The following is an 18,270-nucleotide window of genomic DNA, read 5'->3' as shown; positions in this document are numbered from 1 at the left end:
TGATATTTTCTGTCATTTTATTTGACAGTAATTCTGTTTAACGAGATTCTTGTTAAAGTAGACATTCAGCCACAGTTAAAGTTTAAATAAATGTTCTAATGATGTAAAACATTATCATTGATGCGGAAACATGAAGCAACATGTTGTTGAACACCACAGACGTCTGCATCGTCTTTCCACTCACTCTCCCACACCAAAGCCCACATGGAAAATCAGTGATTTTAACATCACACACACAGGAGCTGTTGATTCTCTGCTGCCTCCATCACTAAGTTCAAATGTCTTATTTTGTCACTTCAGTGTTTAAAAACCTTTGTTCAGATTGACCGCAGTGACACAAAGTGACCACACGAGGCAGCAGAGGACCAGCAGCTCCTGTGTCTGTGCTAAAATCACTGATTTTCTCTCTGGACTTTGGTGTGGGAGAGTGAGTGGTTTACAAAGAGGAAACTGGACTTATATTATTATTCAGGTGAAGGGGCGGGGCTTATAAACCTGCCCGTGCACGCTACTGCTTGTAATTCCCGCTCTGCCTAGTGTGTGTGTGTGTGTGTTTGTGTTCACTCACTTCCTGGTTTTTTATCGGCGGGAGCGCGCACACGCACGCACGCCCCCGCTCACACTGACAGAGAGAGTCCACACTTTTACTCTCTCTCTCTCTCTCTCTCTCTCACACACACACACACACGAAGACTTCTTCGTTCACTGATCAGCTGTGTGTGTGTGTGTGTGTGGTTTGTGTGTGTGTGTGTGTGTGTGTTCCTATAGAACCCGGCAGTGAAGACGCGGCTGTCTGCAGGTGAGACACACGAGACTCTGCTGAGAGTTTCCACTGTCACAGAGACACAGAGGACACACAGCCAGACACACACAGAGGACAGTGTGTGTGTCTCTCTGTCTCACAGTTGCAGAAAGACTTTAACTCTTGAATCTTTTACACTCGGGGACACAGAAGGAGGACAACCTGAGGACCGACAGAGATCGAGGACAGGACAGGCGTACCTGTCCCAAGTTGTGTATCTGTCTCGGGGACACTATTTCGGGACGAGAATGTCGGACTCTGCCTCCAGTTTTCTCCACATTGGAGACATCGTGTCTCTTTACGCAGAAGGATCAGTCAACGGCTTCATCAGTACACTGGGGTGAGTCCCTGTCTGTCTGTCTGTATCTGTCCTCGTTACCTGTCTGCTGTGTCTTCTTTGTTTGTTTTTGGCTTTGTCCCCTCCCGTCCCTCTCACCTATTTGTTTAGACAGTTGACATGTGTCCTCGTGTGTTTAGACAGTTGACATGTGTCCTCATGTGTTTAGACTATGGACATGTGTCTTCATGTGTTTCTACAGTAGACATGTGTCCTCATGTGTTTAGACTGTGGACATGTGTCCTCATGTGTTTAGACCGTGGGCATGTGTCTTTATGTGTTTATACAGTAGACATGTGTCCTCGTGTGTTTAGACTGTGGACATGTGTCCTCATGTCAGCTGGTTTGTTTAGACTGTGGACATGTGTCCTCATGTGTTTAGACAGTGGACATGTGTCCTCATGTATTATACAGTGGACATGTGTCCTCATGTCAGCTGGTTTGTTTAGACTGTGGACATGTGTCCTCATGTGTTTATACAGTGGACATGTGTCCTCATGTGTGTAGACTGTGGACATGTGTCCTCGTGTGTTTAGACTGTGGACATGTGTCCTCATGTGTTATACAGTGGACATGTGTCCTCATGTGTGTAGACTGTGGACATGTGTCCTCGTGTGTTTAGACTGTGGACATGTGTCCTCATGTGTTATACAGTGGACATGTGTCATCATGTGTTTAGACAGTGGACATGTGTCTAGACAGTGGACATGTGTCCTCATGTGTTTAGACAGTGGTCATGTGTCCTCATGTGTTTAGACTGTGGACATGTGTCCTCATGTGTTTAGACAGTGGACATGTGTCCTCATGTGTTAGACAGTGTACATGTGTCCTCATGTGTTTAGACTGTGGACATGTGTCTAGACAGTGGACATGTGTCCTCATGTGTTTAGACTGTCAACATGTGTCCTCATGTGTTTAGACAGTGGACATGTGTCCTCTTGGTTTAGACTGTGGACATGTGTCCTCATGTTTTTAGACTGTGGACATGTGTCCTCATGTCAGCTGGTATGTTTAGACTGTGGACATGTGTCCTCATGTGTTTGGACTTTGGACACGTGTCCTCATGTATTATACAGTGGACATATGTCCTCATTTCAGCTGGTTTGTTTAGACTGTGGACATGTGTCCTCATGTGTTTAGACTGTGGACATGTGTCCTCATGTGTTTAGACAGTTGACATGTGTCTCATGTGTTTATATTGTGGACATGTGTCCTCATGTGTTTAGACTGTGGACATCTGTCCTCATGTGCTTAGACAGTTGACATGTGTCTCATGTGTTTATACTGTGGACATGTGTCTAGACAATGGACATGTGTCCTCATGTGTTTAGACAGTGGACATGTGTCCTCATGTGTTTAGACAGTGGACATGTGTCCTCATGTGTTAGACAGTGGACATGTGTCCTCATGTGTTTAGACTGTGGACATGTGTCCTCATGTGATAGACAGTGGACATGTGTCCTCATGTGTTTAGACTGTGGACATGTGTCCCTCCCTCTCTCTCTTCCTCTCTCCCTCCCCCTCTCTCTCTAGTTTAAATAAAAGTGCACATCACGTGAATCGGCCGGACTCGTCCACAAAGTTTGCATCTACTTCTAGTGCTGGGCAATATACAGGTATATTATATATTATTTATTTAATAAAGCCGACCGCTTCTCTCTGACCCTAGAAGCCTAGTTCAGCGGCTCAGCCAAGCCCCTTACATGTATGTACTACGTAGTGTTGTCCCGCTCCACACTACGCTACGCAACAGACATTTGTTGCTGTCAGCTGAGTGGCCAACCGGTGAGCTAGCGAGCTAAACCGTTTTGTTCAAAATATCGTTATAATATCGCATATTGCCATTCGAACAAAAAATATCGCGATATCAATTTTGGTCCATATCGCCCCGCCCTATCTACTTAAATTTTTTTTTTTATTGGTTAAATCTCAGTTTCATCAACTGTAATGACATCATCAGTGACATCATCATCATTGATAAGACTTGAAGTCAGTTCACAGTCAGCATTGTGACGTTTATGACGTCATTGTAAATTCAGAAAGAACTAAACTTTACCAGTTCCTCAGAAATTATGTTTCTGCCTCATTAGGACCAGGTTTTGGTCTCCATGAGTGGTCTGGACAAAGACACGGACGCACACACACACACACACACACACACACACACACATTTATGCCTTGAGGAGACATTGCATTGACTAACATTCATTTCCTGGAGACTCTGGAACCTTAACCACAATTACTACTGGCCTAATCCTAATCCTAATCCTAACCTCAACCTAACCGTAAAACATATCTTCACCTTAAAATGTAGTCATTTACGTGATGGGGACTTGCTTTTTGTCCCCACAAGGAAGACAAGTCCCCATAATGTGACTGTGTAAACAGGTTTAGGTCCCCACAACATTAGAAATACCTGGACACACACACACACACACACACACACACACACACACACACACACACACTGGCAGTGACTAGGTCTAATTGTATGGCAGGAAAAGGAAGTGGTACGAAGTCTGTCCACGATAGATTTCCATTGTGCCAGTGTGTGTGAGTGTGTGTGTGTGTGAGACTTGATCTTGACCTTTACAGTTTCTCTGCTGCTTCTTGTTCTTTTTCTAACTTTCACTCTGTGTGTGAGTGTGAGTGGGAGTGTGTGTGTGTGTGTGTGTGTGTGTGTGTGTGTGTGTGTGTTTTAAAGGGATAATTCAGGTTTTCTGATGAGTCTGTTTGTGGGGAGAACATAAATGTGGGGAGAATATAAATGTATATATATATATATGCATACATACATACATATACATTTATATACACATTTATATGTATATATGTATGTATATATATACATTTATATGTATATATGTATGTACATATATACGTATATATGTATGTGTGTATATATACATATATACGTATATATGACCACTTTACAAAAGACAGTTCATAAAATCTACGTCAGTTTAAGTCTGAGATGTCTTCAGAACACGTTCACGTCTTTATCTCACTGTGAGACAGACTTTTCCAACAGGAAACTGAAGTTTGTAAACCACTCACTCTCCCACACCAAACCTCATGGAGAAAAGTTGGAGTTGTTGATCCACTGCTGCCTCCATCACTAAGTTCAAATGTCTTATTTTAATGAATTTGACATTTGAAATATTTCATTTAGACTTAACTCAGTGACACAGAGTGACCACACGAGGCAGCAGAGGAGCAGCAGCGCCTGTGTCCCCGTGAACTAAAATCAGTGATTTTCTCTCTGAGGTTTGGTGTGGGAGAATCCTCAGTTGTTTTGACGCCACATCTGTTACATAGTGATCTCATCATAAATCAGCTCAAATTCACCTTTTCACACAGATCTGCAGAATGAAGTTGTTTTAATACCAAACGATCCGTGATCTCTAATCAATGAAATCACGACACAAACACATGTGATGACGGTAACACTGTGTCTGACCTCGTGGTTTTAAACACTGACATGTTAACAATGTGAGAAACAAGGAAAGTCAATAATCCTCCACCTGTTTGTTCAAACAGAACAAGCCCCGCCCACATGAAGCCTGGCTCATCAAATCATGCACACGCACACGCACACGCACGCACACGCACACACAGTGTCTCCTGTCACACAGAAAAAAACAAAACAAACACCTCCAACATTCAAATCTCTGAAAACACCATGCAAATGTGTTTCTGCTGCAGGAGACATTGTGAGACACTGTGAGACACTGTGGGAGACTGTAAGACACTGTGGGAGACTGTGAGACACTGTGGGACACTGTGGGAGACTGTGGGAGACTGTAAGACACTGTGGGAGACTGTGAGACACTGTGAGACACTATGAGACAGTGACACATTACGACATGAGACGGACCACACACACATCTGCTCACACACAAAAGAGCTGATTGGCTGTTGTCGTAGCGATGGTGAAGTCAAAGTCAGATGAAATCATCCAGAGAAGAAGAAAGAAAGAAAGAAAGAAAGAGGAGAAATTAAGGGATAAGACACAACAGAGAAAAGAAAAGGAAAATAGAGTTAAAACCTTTAATCTTTGTTATTGGTCAATTATTATTTATTTATTTTTGTAAAATTGGTAAACTTCAGTTAAACCTGATGTTTATTTTGTGTTTTCTGTATTTAATATTTCCTTTTAGCGGAAATACTGTATTTAATGTGTTTCTCAGTAACTGTTTATTATTGAGGTGAGGGTTTGTTTTCATTAAACTAAAGAAAATCTAAATTCAAATGATCTCAGAAAAACGAGGGTCAGTCAAACGTCGAAGAGAAGCAGAAAAAAACTGAGGAAAAATAACTTTATTTTAAAAAGAAACGCCCACCTCTAACCACACACACACACACACACACACACACACACACACACACACACACACACACACCTGGCCTCCCGCAGAATGCAGCTAATGTGTGTATGAATGGACAGATAATCCTGCTGACTGCAGTCTGTCTGCTCCCTGTGTGTGTGTGTGTGTGTGTGTGTGTGTCACATGATCTTTGTTTTTTTCAGACAGGAAAAGAAGAAAACATTTATTATAATTTTATTATTTTATTTTATTATTTTGTATGAATTTATTTATATTTTTGCATGAATAGAATGGCTCATTATTTGGCAGCAGTCTGTTGGTGGATTTATAGAATGGCTCATTATTTGGCAGCGAGTATGTTGGTGGATTTATAGAACGGCTCATTATTTGGCAGCAAGTATTTTGGTGGATTTATAGAATGGCTCATTATTTGGCAGGAAGTCTGTTGGTGGATTTATAGAATGGCTCATTATTTGGCAGCAAGTTTGTTGGTGGATTTATAGAATGGCTCATTATTATAACCTTTTAAATCCCTGTATGACCTCACAACGTCTTTTTTCTCTGCAGGTTGGTCGATGACAGATGTGTGGTCGAACCTGCAGCCGGAGATCTGGAGAATCCTCCAAAGAAGTTCAGAGGTCAGTGTGTGTGTGTGTGTGTGTGTGTGTGTGTGTGTGTGTGTGTGTGTGTGTGTGTGTGTGTGTGTGTGTGTGTGTGTGTGCGTCATATAGTTTTATGGTAGATTATTGAGCAGTTTCACAGTGCGTTGTAAATATTTGAATAAATCTGAGCAGACGACAGAGCGTTGTTTGCATGTTTATGTGGATTTGTAAAATGGGCTCATTATTTGGCATATACTATATCTATATACTGTATGTTGACATGATGAAGTACCTGTGATTACCTTTCCTGGTTCCTGGTGTTGCATTGATAGTCATCATATTTATTATATTATACATGTGAATTGCACTGAATATTATACATATATTGAAGCCTAATTATTTGTATTATAGCAGAATTTAACCGTTTTTGTAGTCGATGTGAAAATATCCTTCAAGAATATATTTTATCTGAAATTAAGGGAATGGTAATAAGTGTATTTTATCATCATGAGATACAGAGCATAAGCAGTAGATTATATTTATTTTACAGTGTATATTACAGTGTATTCTACAGTGTATCTGTGTGCAGCTTTATACCCTCATAGATCTCATATCTGAGGACAAAGACTCAAACGTACACACAGATTATTTATCACCCAGCACTGCTGTTGTTTTATTGTGTCACATTTCTGAATCATATGAGCACTTTTTTATTTCTTGTAACTTGTTGAAGTTTTTTTACTGACGTAAAGCAGCTAAAAACACAAACTTCTGCCCAGAGATGTTCTTTACCTTCATGGTTTTTGTCGGTTAATTATCTGACGACATGCAAACATTTTCAGTTTACTCTGGATGTGGTCGTCAAACACCTGAAGGGAAACAATGCGTTTGTTCTGCTTGAAATGTAACAAACAGCCTCAGGTGTCGTCGTATGAACACGTCAACAAAAACATGAAGTGACACAAGTTCAGTTCCGACATAAGAAAGAGGTCCAGAGAACAAACACTGTGACTTCCCGTGTGTTTGTGTTTAGGTGTCTGAACACAAAAAAACATCCACTCTATACACACACACAAACATGCACACACAGTGAGAGTGAAAGTGTAACCATATTTAATCTACAGGATCTGCAGGAGGAGAGTCAATATTTGCCTCTATTTTACCACAGCGTTATTTGTTTTTTCTCTCTCTCTCTCTCTCTCTCTCTCTCGCTGTCTCTCTGTCACTCACTCACTCACTCACTCACTCACTCACACTATAAAAAGTAATTTTCTGCTCACATACTTACGTGCTTTTACTCTGAAATATTACTTTAAATTACTTTCTACTCACCCTGTCACTACTTTAAAGTACTTTATACTCACCCTGTCACTACTTTAATGTACTGTATACTCACCCTGTCACTATGACGTGTTTAACGTGGTCTCGTGTGAACGCGGTGGAGTTGAGGAAACCGGCATACTGCAGCTTTAGCGCTGAAGTCTCTGGATTCAAACTCTCACATACACACAGATAGGATTAGAGTCAGATGCTTCACCGGTTTGATGTTTGCAAGCCTAAACAGCCAATTAGTGTCCGGATCACAGTCTGCTGACCAATCACCGGCCTGGAACTCCTCACTAACAGACGTCATGTGACTGTGATGTTCCTGTGTCACCGAGAACCCACAGCTGTCACGTTTGATCACTGAGGGCAGAAACATGGCTGCCAGAGGGAAACACACAGATTTGAACTGCTGAACAAGAGACTCTACGTCACTTTAAGTTTATGATATCATGTTCATGTCTTTACCTCACTGTGTGACAGACTCTGTAAACCACTCACTCTCCCACACCAAACCCCACAGAGAAAACCAGTGATTATAACATCACACACAAGAGTTGTTGATCCACTGCTGCCTCCATCACTAAGTTCAAATGTCTCAATTTGTCACTTGGGCTTTTGATAATCTTCGTTCAGATGTACCTCCGTGACACAAAGTGACCATGCGAGGCAGCAGAGGACCAGCAGCTCCTGTGTCCCCACAAGCTTAAATCACTGATTTTCTCTCTGGACTTTGGTGTGGGAGAGTGAGTGGTTTACAAATCTAGAATTTAGAAATCTGCTGGTTCCTTTCTGAACCTGAACTGTCTCTGTTCACGGTGTCATGTGTTCACGGTGTCATGTGTTCACTCTGCCATGTTTCTGCTCAGACTGCCTATTCAAGGTCTGTCCCATGAGCCGCTACTCGGCTCAGAAACAGTTTTGGAAAGCGAAACAAGCCAAACATGAGAAGGACAAGATCGCCGATGTGGTCCTGCTGCAGAAGCTGCAGGTGAAGCACACACACACACTCACATATACATGCACACACTCACAAAATGTTTATTTTCATATTACATAACAGAATTTTCTTAAAACCAATGGAGCTAGGCTAGTAGTTTCCCTTCACTTTGTGCTAAGCTAGCACATGTTGCGTGTGTGTTTCTTTCTTGCAGCACGCGTCCAACCTGGAGCAGAAACAGAACGAAACTGAGAACAAGAAAGTCCACGGAGACGTTGTCAAATATGGAACTGTCATACAGGTAACGACGGTGAAGAACAAACAAATTCACATCAAAGTTACAGAGGTAGTCCAGGTTCTTGTCACATATTCAAAGAGCTCGAACTATAATAGTAATAATAAAAATAAATAATAATAATAAAATGTATTTTAGACTCTCAAGATTGCTTTACAAGTCAAATAAAACACAAACATCAAACACACAGAAGTTAAATAATAAAACAGACATGGATTTGATGGTGGATAGTGATGATATTGTCCGAACAGAGGAGGGAGGTTGTGTGTGAGTGTGGACGAGCTCAGTTATGGAAGGCATTGAATGTTCAAAGAATCATTTTGAATTCAATACGGAAACGGACGGAGAGCCAGTGAAGTTGTTTCAGGACAAGGGGGATGTGTTGTGAGGATGGGGGGTTTCTGTGAGCTGTGGAGGATTACACCCAGAATCTTGACCTGGGGCGACGGAAGAACAGTGGAGTTGTCAATTGTTAGTGATGGGTGAACAGATTTGGAACCGATGAGGAGTAATTCAGTTTTATTGACATTTAATTTGAGAAAGTTGTGGGAAAACCAGATCTTAATTTCTTGTGAACAGTTGAGGAGGGAGGAGGGGCTTGGAGGAGAGGTAGAGCTGGGTGTCAACCACGTAGCAGTGGAAATGAATAGCACGTTTTCTGAAGATATTGCCAAGAGGGAGGAGGTAGAGATGAAAAGGCGGGGCCCCAGGACAGAGCCCTGAGGCACACCACTGCTGACGGGGGGGGGGGGGGCTCAACAGTTCAGGAGGCGGGAGATTGTGTTGAAAGCTGTGGTGACGACGAGGAGGATGAGTGTTATTGTCGGTGAGAACTAAAACAGACACAAACAAACACGGCTGCAGACAGGTGCTTAGTCCACCACAAGCTGATTTCATATTTATATTTACAACAAACAAACAAACTTGTGAGCGTTACATATGTTTCAACACAGTCGCGATGTGTGTCTGTGACACGCCTCGACATGTCTGCACGCACACATGTGTGCAGGTGCATAGACAATGCTGTTGTCAGGACGTGCAGACGGGGCGCCACCCGTTACCATGACAACCTGGTGATTCACACCTCTCCCCCTCCCCCCCTTTTTTTCAAAGACAACATTCACTCGTGTGTATGAACACACACACACACCTGGACCTTTACACTTTCTGTGAACAGTGTCCTCACTATGTCAGGTGTTTATCTCTAAGTGGTCCCCACAGAGACACAAGTACGGGTGAATACACACACACTCACACACTGACAGGCTGGGTGTGGTTCCTGCTGAGTAAGATTGTTAAGATATGTGTGTGTGTGTGTGTGTGTGTGTGTGTGTGTGTTTGTCAAAGGTGTGGAATGTGTAACACTTTTAATCTGCAGAGCAAATAATCACCAAAAACTGAACCTTTCTCTTGTTAGAACACACACACACACACACACACACACACACACAGTTGAACATTCATGACTTGAGGGGACATTGCATTGACTTACATTCATTTCCTTGAGACTTACTCTAACCGTAACCACAATTACTACTGGCCTAATCCTAACCCTGACCCTAACCTCAACCTAACCTTAAAACATATCTTCACCTTAAAATGTAGTCATTTACGTTGTGGGGACTTGATTTTTGTCCCCACAAGGAAGACAAGTCCCAATAATGTGACTGTGTAAACAGTTTTAGGTCCGCACAACTTTAGTAATACCTGGACACACACACACACACATGTCAGGTTAATATGTCATTCAAAGGTAAAAGGAAGAAGAAAGAGAAGAAAGAAATGTTTAACATGTTTTTTTTAATAGATTCAAAATCAGTTTAATAAACTTTTTAACCAGTGCTAAAAACAAACTGGCCACTTAATCAGGTGGAATCCTTAGTTAAAATAAAAACATTTTGTTCAGACTAATTCTTCTCACACGTTGTAACAGTTGTTAGCATTACATTTTGATAACTATCAAGCTAATCTAGACACATGTACGACTTTGGTCTCACATAAAAGCAGCGTCTCCACAGACACTGTGTATACGACGCACAAAGACATACTAGCTATATAATAAATCTACAGCTTTAACACATGCTCTACGTGTTAAAGTTGACAACTTTAAATCATGACTTAACTCTTAACTGGAATTTACAGCTGGTGTGCACTAGTATTCTGGCTACCAAGAAAAAGACAAAGCTAGCTAGACAAAAATCGAACAGATCAATAGTAAGTTATTGGGGCATATTTAATTTTATCTAAACAAAACCAATGGAGCTGAGCAGAAAGCTAGCATCACGTAATAGTGCACTTAAGTTGCCTCAGAAGTTTAGTGTCAACTATAAGTATATTTATTTTTTTCTGAGAAATGTAATTGAAACAGGAACAGGCTATTTGGACACAAAGCTAACAGTCAGATATAAACTAGGCTATTGTGGCTAGCTCTCTAGCTACAGTTATTACTTTTTATCCAAAGAAAACGTAGCTGAGTAGAAAGCTAGCATCAAGTAATAGTAAGCTAATGTTGCCCCAGAAGTTGAAACTTAACTTATTAGCATTTTATCTGTTTTTAAACTGAAACAAGAACTGGCTAGCTGTGCACAAAGCTAACAGCTAGATAGAAAGTAGGCTATTGTGGCTAGCTTACTAGCATCTTTACTTTTTATTTATCAGAACAAGAATAGGGTAGCTGAACGAAAAGCTAGTGTTTTCTAGTCTCCACAGTCAGGTTCTTTGGGGGTTAGCATTAGAACTCGGTTTACTGATTAACTAACTAGTGTTTGAAGGTTTATGAAGGTGAATGAGTGAACATTAATGACCACACACGGTCACATGACCCCGCCTGTATCCAGCTGCTCCACATGAAGAGCAACAAGTACCTGACTGTGAACAAGCGTCTGCCGGCTCTGCTGGAGAAGAACGCCATGAGGGTAACGCTGGACGGCACGGGCAACGAGGGCTCGTGGCTCTTCATCCAGCCGTTCTGGAAGCTCCGCGCCAACGGAGACAACGTAAACACACATCACACAACATGCAACATGTCAACAGGAAGTGCAGGTGGACAGGTGGAAGTCCAGCAAACATAAGACAAACATTAAAAATGTTTTCAGGTGGTGGTCGGAGACAAAGTGATCCTGAACCCGGTGAACGCTGGTCAACCGCTGCACGCCTCCAACTATGAACTGACCGACCATCCGGGCTGCAAGGAGGTGACAGACACACACAAATCTGTTTTTATATCTTAGTGAGGACACATCACTTAACCCTTACCCTTACAACTAAGTGGCCCTTACCTTAACATAAACCCAATTCTAACCCATAACCCCTTCATAGCCCCTTATCTTAACCTTAATGTGTGTGTAACCACATAATGTGTGTCTTCCTCCCTCTGCAGGTGAACTCTGTGAACTGCAACACCAGCTGGAAGATCAACCTGTTCATGATGTTCAGTGACCACAGAGAAGAAGTCCTCAAAGGAGTGAGTGGACACATGATAGGATCAAATCTACAGGACATTAGTACACTATTTATACATCTGTCTGTGTCTCTCTGTCTCTCTCTGTGTCTGTGTGTCGCTCTCTGTCTCTGTGTCTCTGTCTCTTTGTTTCTGTCTCTCTGTCTCTTTGTGTCTGTCTCTCAGGGCGATGTGGTGCGTTTGTTTCATGCAGAGCAGGAAAAGTTTCTGACGTGTGATGAGTACAAAAGTAAACTCCATGTTTTCCTGCGAACGACACTGAGACAGTCTGCGACGTCAGCAACCAGCTCCAACGCTCTGTGGGAGGTCGAGGTACACGCACACACACACACACATACACACACATACACGCACACACACACACACACACTCCTCTGAAGTTTCTTCTGATTGGTCGGCCAGGTCGTGCATCATGACCCGTGTCGTGGGGGGGCGGGGCACTGGAACAGCCTCTACCGCTTCAAACACCTGGCCACTGGCAACTACCTGGCTGCTGAGGTAACCATGGCAACACTGGATTGTGGGGTTTGTTTGTTTTTGTTTTGTTTAGTTTTGTTTTGTTTTTTTTCCCTGAAAACGTAACCATGGTGACGGAGAGACGTTTGTCTTATTAAGATGGCCGCCACTTTCCAGGGACATGATGACAATGGATGGATGGATGGATGGGTTAATTAATCGATTGGTGGATGCTTGCGTGGATGGATGATGGGTGGACATATGAATGGATGGATGGTTAAATTGGTGGATGATGTTAAATGGATGGCTGAGTGGATGGGTGGTTGTATAGATGGATGGATAAATTAATTGATAGATGATTAAATGGATGGATGAATGATGGATGGATGGATGGTTAAATGATAGATGAAATGATGGATGGATGGTTAAATGGATAGATGAAATGATAGATGGATGGATGAAATGATGGATGGATGGTTGATGGATGCTAACATATCGCTTGTCCTTGTTTCAGGAGAATCCAGGTTATAAAGGGGACAACGCAGAGATCTCGCCCTCGGTGAGTTTTCTCACTCTTATTAAGATTAAGACTTAAATGAGATGTAATTCTTCTTCTAACGTTGTTTTCACATCGTCGCGGTTACCATGGTTACAACATGAGTCCACGTGAACGTCTCACTCATGTCATATTAACAACTTCCTGAAATTCAAAGTTGACGACTTTTGACGCTTTTACTGATGATTTAAAAAATTGTATATTTCATTTTAAGTTTCATTATTTCAGTTAAAACATTGTCAAGTTTTTATAAAGCAGATTAAGAGGCATTTCAGAGAAATTTTTTTGACATTGACATTGAGACAAATTGCGATTTTACTACTCTCAATATTTGATAACACAATCTTTCCTGGGGAAATATTCATTTGAGTTACAGATATGGCTGTAAATTTGGTTTTGACGCGATTTTATATATGGATTTTGGGTCACAATAGTTTGGTCCCCATATAGAAACAATGATGATAAACACCTAACCTAAAGCACCTAAAGCAGTTAGCATGTGTCCAACTTTTATTTTGAAAAACAATCGTTGATTCAGTTATTCAGCTGCTGCAAAAACAAGTAAAATGTTTCATTTCAGGACAAGCTTTTTTTAATCCTCTCACCCTGATCTCTGACCTCTCCACAGATGGAAGGTAGTCGTAGCAACAAGCGCTCCCTTGGTGAGAGGATCAAGTACAAACTGGTGGCGGTGCCTCATGGGAACGACATCGCCTCGCTGTTCGAGCTGGACCCGACCACGCTACAGAAGACCGACTCATTCGTGCCACGGTAAGTTTTGTCAACAGCACGTCCGTTTTTTTACACCTTTATGCGTCAAATCGGCCAAAGAAAGCAACGACTGATGCGGTCAATTTTTCTGTGTGTTTTCTCCTAGAAACTCGTACGTACGACTGCGACATCTGTGTACCAACACCTGGATCCAGAGCACCAACGTCCCCATTGACGTTGACGAGGAGAGACCCATCAGGCTCATGGTGAGTTGTGTGGTTCGCCACGTCGACTCTCGGCTTAGAATGCTAGCACTTTACTGATTTATATCATGTTATGTTGAAATATATAACTCTGTAAAGTTCATGAAACTAAATGACAAATATTTATTTTGACCTCAAGGTGGTGCCAGTTGAAAAGTGTCTCTGTCCTCAGGGGAACACAAACCTTATTTTGGTTAGCCCTAACCATCAATGTCAAAAATGAAAAGTCATCTAAATTAGTCGTTTACTTCCTTTGGCCGACGAATGTTGGGATTTCCTGAAAGAAATAGAATCGCCTTGACACATTTTTGTCAAACTGCTTTCAGAGTTACACTTGAATGAAATATGCTCCTAAAATTGTGTGGACAGTCGTTTTGTGAGAAGACAAATGTTTTTCCAAAGATCTCTCTTTTTCAAAGTTCTCAATAACCAAACCATGTGCAAATGAGACAGGTCGGGTCGGGCCTCAGGCTTCCTTTTTTTCTTGCAGGTTGTAAATGATATGTTGTTTGTTGTGAATCTTTGCTGTTCACGTGTGGTGAAGAGTAAATCTGGAGAGGGGCGACCCTGGCGCTGCTGCGTGCTTAACCCCCGACACTTGTTTGTGTCATTTTTGGAGCCCCATGATGCTCATCGTGAACTGAAGGGGGACAAATATCTCAATCTGCTTCTCGTGCTGCTATGGGCAGAACCAGTCAGACCTCACTGCCAGCCAAATGCCAACGATACTGCACAGAGCGCAGCCATGCGTCAACAGCATGCGCAAAAAAAAAGTTCATAACTGATAATCTCCACAAAGCTGTTACATTCCTTTGGCCAAAATTCAACCAGTTGCAGATGCTGCCGCTGACCAAAGGGAAAATGTACAACAGTACGTGAAGTCCCCCCAGTTAGCTGCGCAGCAGCCGGTACCGGAGGCAGCAGCAGCGACTGTCTCCCGCTGCAAAGAAAACACCGCCTTTCGATCAATGGGAAAATGGGGAGGGGCATTTCGGGCCGGGTCGTGTTCGGTTTTAAAGACCTGTGGGCCCGATCGGGTCGTAATTTTCAGGCCCATTGAGGACTCTACTCTGGACATTTTCGACAACTTTTTCTCGTCAAATATGTCCCAAATAGAAAAAAATTATGTGTGCACTAAAAATGTGTGTTAACCTCCATCTACCCCTCCTCAAGTTGGGAACGTGTCCCACGAAAGAGGACAAGGAGGCCTTTGCCATCGTCTCTGTACCCGTCATGGAGATCAGAGATCTGGACTTTGCCAATGACGCCAGCGCCATGTTGAGCACAGTGGTTGACCAGTTCAACAAGGGCTTCATCAGCCAGAACGACCGCAGGTATGACATCAATGTGTGTGTATGTTTCAATTCCACTTTATACATATGTAGACTACAGATGAAAATCAGTTGTTATGCAGATGATACTCAAATGTATGTTTTTGTAGTCAGAAGACCCTCAACCTCCTTATCTGTCTAAAAGAAAAACCCATGTATGTGAAGCTGTGTTTCCTCCGAGTGGAACCGTTTGGTTCGGTACAGTAGGGTATACATTTTTTTATGGGGGGAAAGGTTTCTTTTTTACCAAAGTGCATCATTCTTTGGCACCCTTCCCTTCCCTTGGGGTACCAGAGTAAAATGGTACAGTACGGTCAGGGTGGAGCTCGACTGGCTCCAACCACAACAGTCAGCTGATTGGGCAATAGAAACACGTAACTCTGTTGTGATCAGTGTTCGAATCCTGAGGCACCCCACCGACCAAGTAAAGCTACTGTTCTCAGCCAAAACACAAACCAATCCAAACCGTACCATGCTGTACCAAATGTGTATTTATAATTAAATAATTAAATAAATAAATATATAAATAAATAAAGCATTTTGGCTTATTACAAAAAATTACTCGGAAGATATGAGATGGAGCAAACAAGTTAATCCTTAACATCAACTGATGTCGTCCTCAGATTTGCCATCAAGCTACTGGAGGACATGGTTTTCTTCGTGGCAGACGTCCTCAACAGTGGTCAGCCGGTCCTGGATGTGGTCATGACCAAACCCAACAGGGAGCGGCAGAAACTAATGAGGGAGCAGAACATCCTCAAACAGGTGAGATTTGAGGAAGAGAGAGGACTCATGACACTGAGACAGAAACTGACGCCGGCACTAACTCTCTGTATGAATGTGTGTGGTTAGGTTTTTGGCATCCTAAAGGCTCCCTTTAAGGACCGTGGAGGAGGGGAGGGTGCCTTGCTGTGTCTGGAAGAGCTGGCTGACCAGAAGAACGCACCCTACCAGTACATGTTCCGACTCTGCTACAGGGTTCTTAGGCACTCGCAGGAGGACTACCGCAAGAACCAGGTGAGGAGGAGCTCAGTTTGAGGAAATATTTTTGACCGTAAACATCAACAACCCACACAGATGCCTGTTTCCCCCTCCTTCCCTCTCTAGGAGCACATAGCCAAGCAGTTTGGTGTGATGCAGAGTCAGATCGGCTATGACATCCTGGCTGAGGACACTATCACCGCTCTGCTGCACAACAACCGCAAACTGCTAGAGAAACACATCACCAAGACTGAGGTGGAAACCTTTGTCAGTCTGGTCCGCAAGAACCGTGAGCCCAGGTATTCATGCGGTGGAGCAGATCATTACTGCTGTTAACTTCCTCAAATGTTTGGTTATAATATGAGTGTTTGTGTGCTACAGGTTTCTGGACTACCTGTCTGACCTGTGTGTGTCCAACAATGTTGCCATTCCTGTCACTCAGGAGCTGATCTGTAAATGTGTGCTGGACCCCAAACACCAGGACATCCTCATCAAAACAGAGTGAGTGGAGGAAGTCAAACGTCAAACGTCACAAACGTCTTTGTGTTCAAATTTCCACTCTGTTTCTCTGCCTCCAGACGTCGAGTCCCAAAAGAGCTGCACCCGGGTGGCGTGGAGGGCGATTACATGGATGACTACGGAGATGATGATGAGGTTGGGCAGACCTGGGAAACCTGACTTCCATACATCCTTTAAGGGAAATGTGCCTAAAATAACATATGTACTCTTTGTGTAGGTGTGGCTGGTGTGGACGGACAAGACCAATGAGAAGCAGGAGAAGGGCATCAGACAGCTAGCTCAGGAGGCGAGGCAGGGAAACGCTCACGATGAGAACGTTCTCACTTACTACAGGTAGTGATGCCCAAGTGGGTCGATGAAAATCCACAGAAAATTTTACAGAGATCCGCCCATCCAAAATCTCTGGGTCTGGTTCTCGAGTGAGGGAAGGAAGCATAAGATTGGCCAGAGAATCAGAGCAGTGGGATCAGAATTGCGTTCGCTCTGCCGCACTGTTGTGACCAAAAGGCAAAGTTCTTGATACCGGTGGAACTAAGTTCCTACCGTCACCTTTGATCATGACCGACAAGATCGCGGGTACAAGCGGGTTTCTCAGAAGGGTGACGGGGGTCTCCCATAGAGATAGGGTGAGAAGCTCAGTCGTCCGGGTGGGACTCAGAGTAGAGCCGTTGGGAGCACCTCCCTAGGGAGATGTTCTGGGAAGAGACCTTGGGGCAGGCCAAGGATTTTAAGGTTATATCTCCTCACTGGCCTGGAAGCACCTGGGGATCCCCCAGTTAGAGTTGGATAGTGTGGCAAGGGGAAAGGAGGTCTGGGGCCCCCTACTAGAGCTTCAACCTCCGTGACCTGATCTCGGATAAGCAGATGATGAAGGATGGATGGACTATTTTTATTGTTGTAGCACTATTTTACTGTAGTAAAAGACAAGATGTATCTTCTGGAAACCATGAAGATCCACAGTAGATTTCATTAGTGTCTCACTCCCTGTCAAAGTTTTCTGTTAAGTATTTGCTGTGATAAACCTTCTCTGGACTTGCTCAGGTACCAGCTGAAGCTCTTCGCTCGCATGTGTTTGGACCGTCAGTATCTGGCCATAGACGAGATCTCCAAGCAGCTGGACGTGGAGCTCATCTTCCTGTGCATGATGGATGAGACGCTGCCCTTTGACATCCGTGCCTCCTTCTGTCGCCTCATGCTTCATGCTCACGTGGACCGAGACCCTCAGGAGCTGGTGACCCCGGTTAAGTTCGCCCGCCTCTGGACGGAGATCCCAACCTCTATCACCATCAAAGAGTTGGTAGATTTTAATACTTCTTGAAAATGTGATGGGAATTATAGAAGTACAATCTTATTTTTTATCAGTAGC

At 43.1% G+C, this 18,270-nt stretch overlaps 1 protein-coding gene across 2 annotated transcripts in view; it reads left to right on the top strand.

Annotated features, from left to right (window-relative positions):
* The first annotated feature begins 606 nt into the window (after positions 1-606).
* itpr3 (inositol 1,4,5-trisphosphate receptor, type 3) overlaps positions 607-18,270 on the top strand; it is a 40,652-nt gene continuing 22,988 nt past the window's right edge. For both annotated transcript variants that reach the window (XM_058643632.1, XM_058643631.1), the window contains exons 1-20: positions 607-1,142; positions 6,035-6,105; positions 8,262-8,383; positions 8,547-8,633; positions 11,465-11,623; positions 11,723-11,821; positions 12,007-12,090; positions 12,253-12,399; positions 12,490-12,585; positions 13,058-13,102; positions 13,728-13,870; positions 13,977-14,076; positions 15,247-15,407; positions 16,028-16,169; positions 16,257-16,421; positions 16,512-16,684; positions 16,767-16,886; positions 16,964-17,039; positions 17,122-17,237; positions 17,946-18,197. In XM_058643632.1, the coding sequence (XP_058499615.1) occupies positions 1,051-1,142; positions 6,035-6,105; positions 8,262-8,383; positions 8,547-8,633; positions 11,465-11,623; positions 11,723-11,821; positions 12,007-12,090; positions 12,253-12,399; positions 12,490-12,585; positions 13,058-13,102; positions 13,728-13,870; positions 13,977-14,076; positions 15,247-15,407; positions 16,028-16,169; positions 16,257-16,421; positions 16,512-16,684; positions 16,767-16,886; positions 16,964-17,039; positions 17,122-17,237; positions 17,946-18,197 (2,450 nt within the window). In that variant the 5' untranslated portion in view covers positions 607-1,050. The remainder of the gene's footprint in view (positions 1,143-6,034; positions 6,106-8,261; positions 8,384-8,546; positions 8,634-11,464; positions 11,624-11,722; positions 11,822-12,006; positions 12,091-12,252; positions 12,400-12,489; positions 12,586-13,057; positions 13,103-13,727; positions 13,871-13,976; positions 14,077-15,246; positions 15,408-16,027; positions 16,170-16,256; positions 16,422-16,511; positions 16,685-16,766; positions 16,887-16,963; positions 17,040-17,121; positions 17,238-17,945; positions 18,198-18,270) is intronic.

Source organism: Solea solea, chromosome 11 (genome assembly GCF_958295425.1).
Source record: "Solea solea chromosome 11, fSolSol10.1, whole genome shotgun sequence".
Taxonomy (NCBI): Eukaryota; Metazoa; Chordata; class Actinopteri; order Pleuronectiformes; family Soleidae; genus Solea; species Solea solea.
Note: the sequence above shows the minus strand (reverse complement) of the source record. Positions and strands in the feature narration are given on the sequence as shown.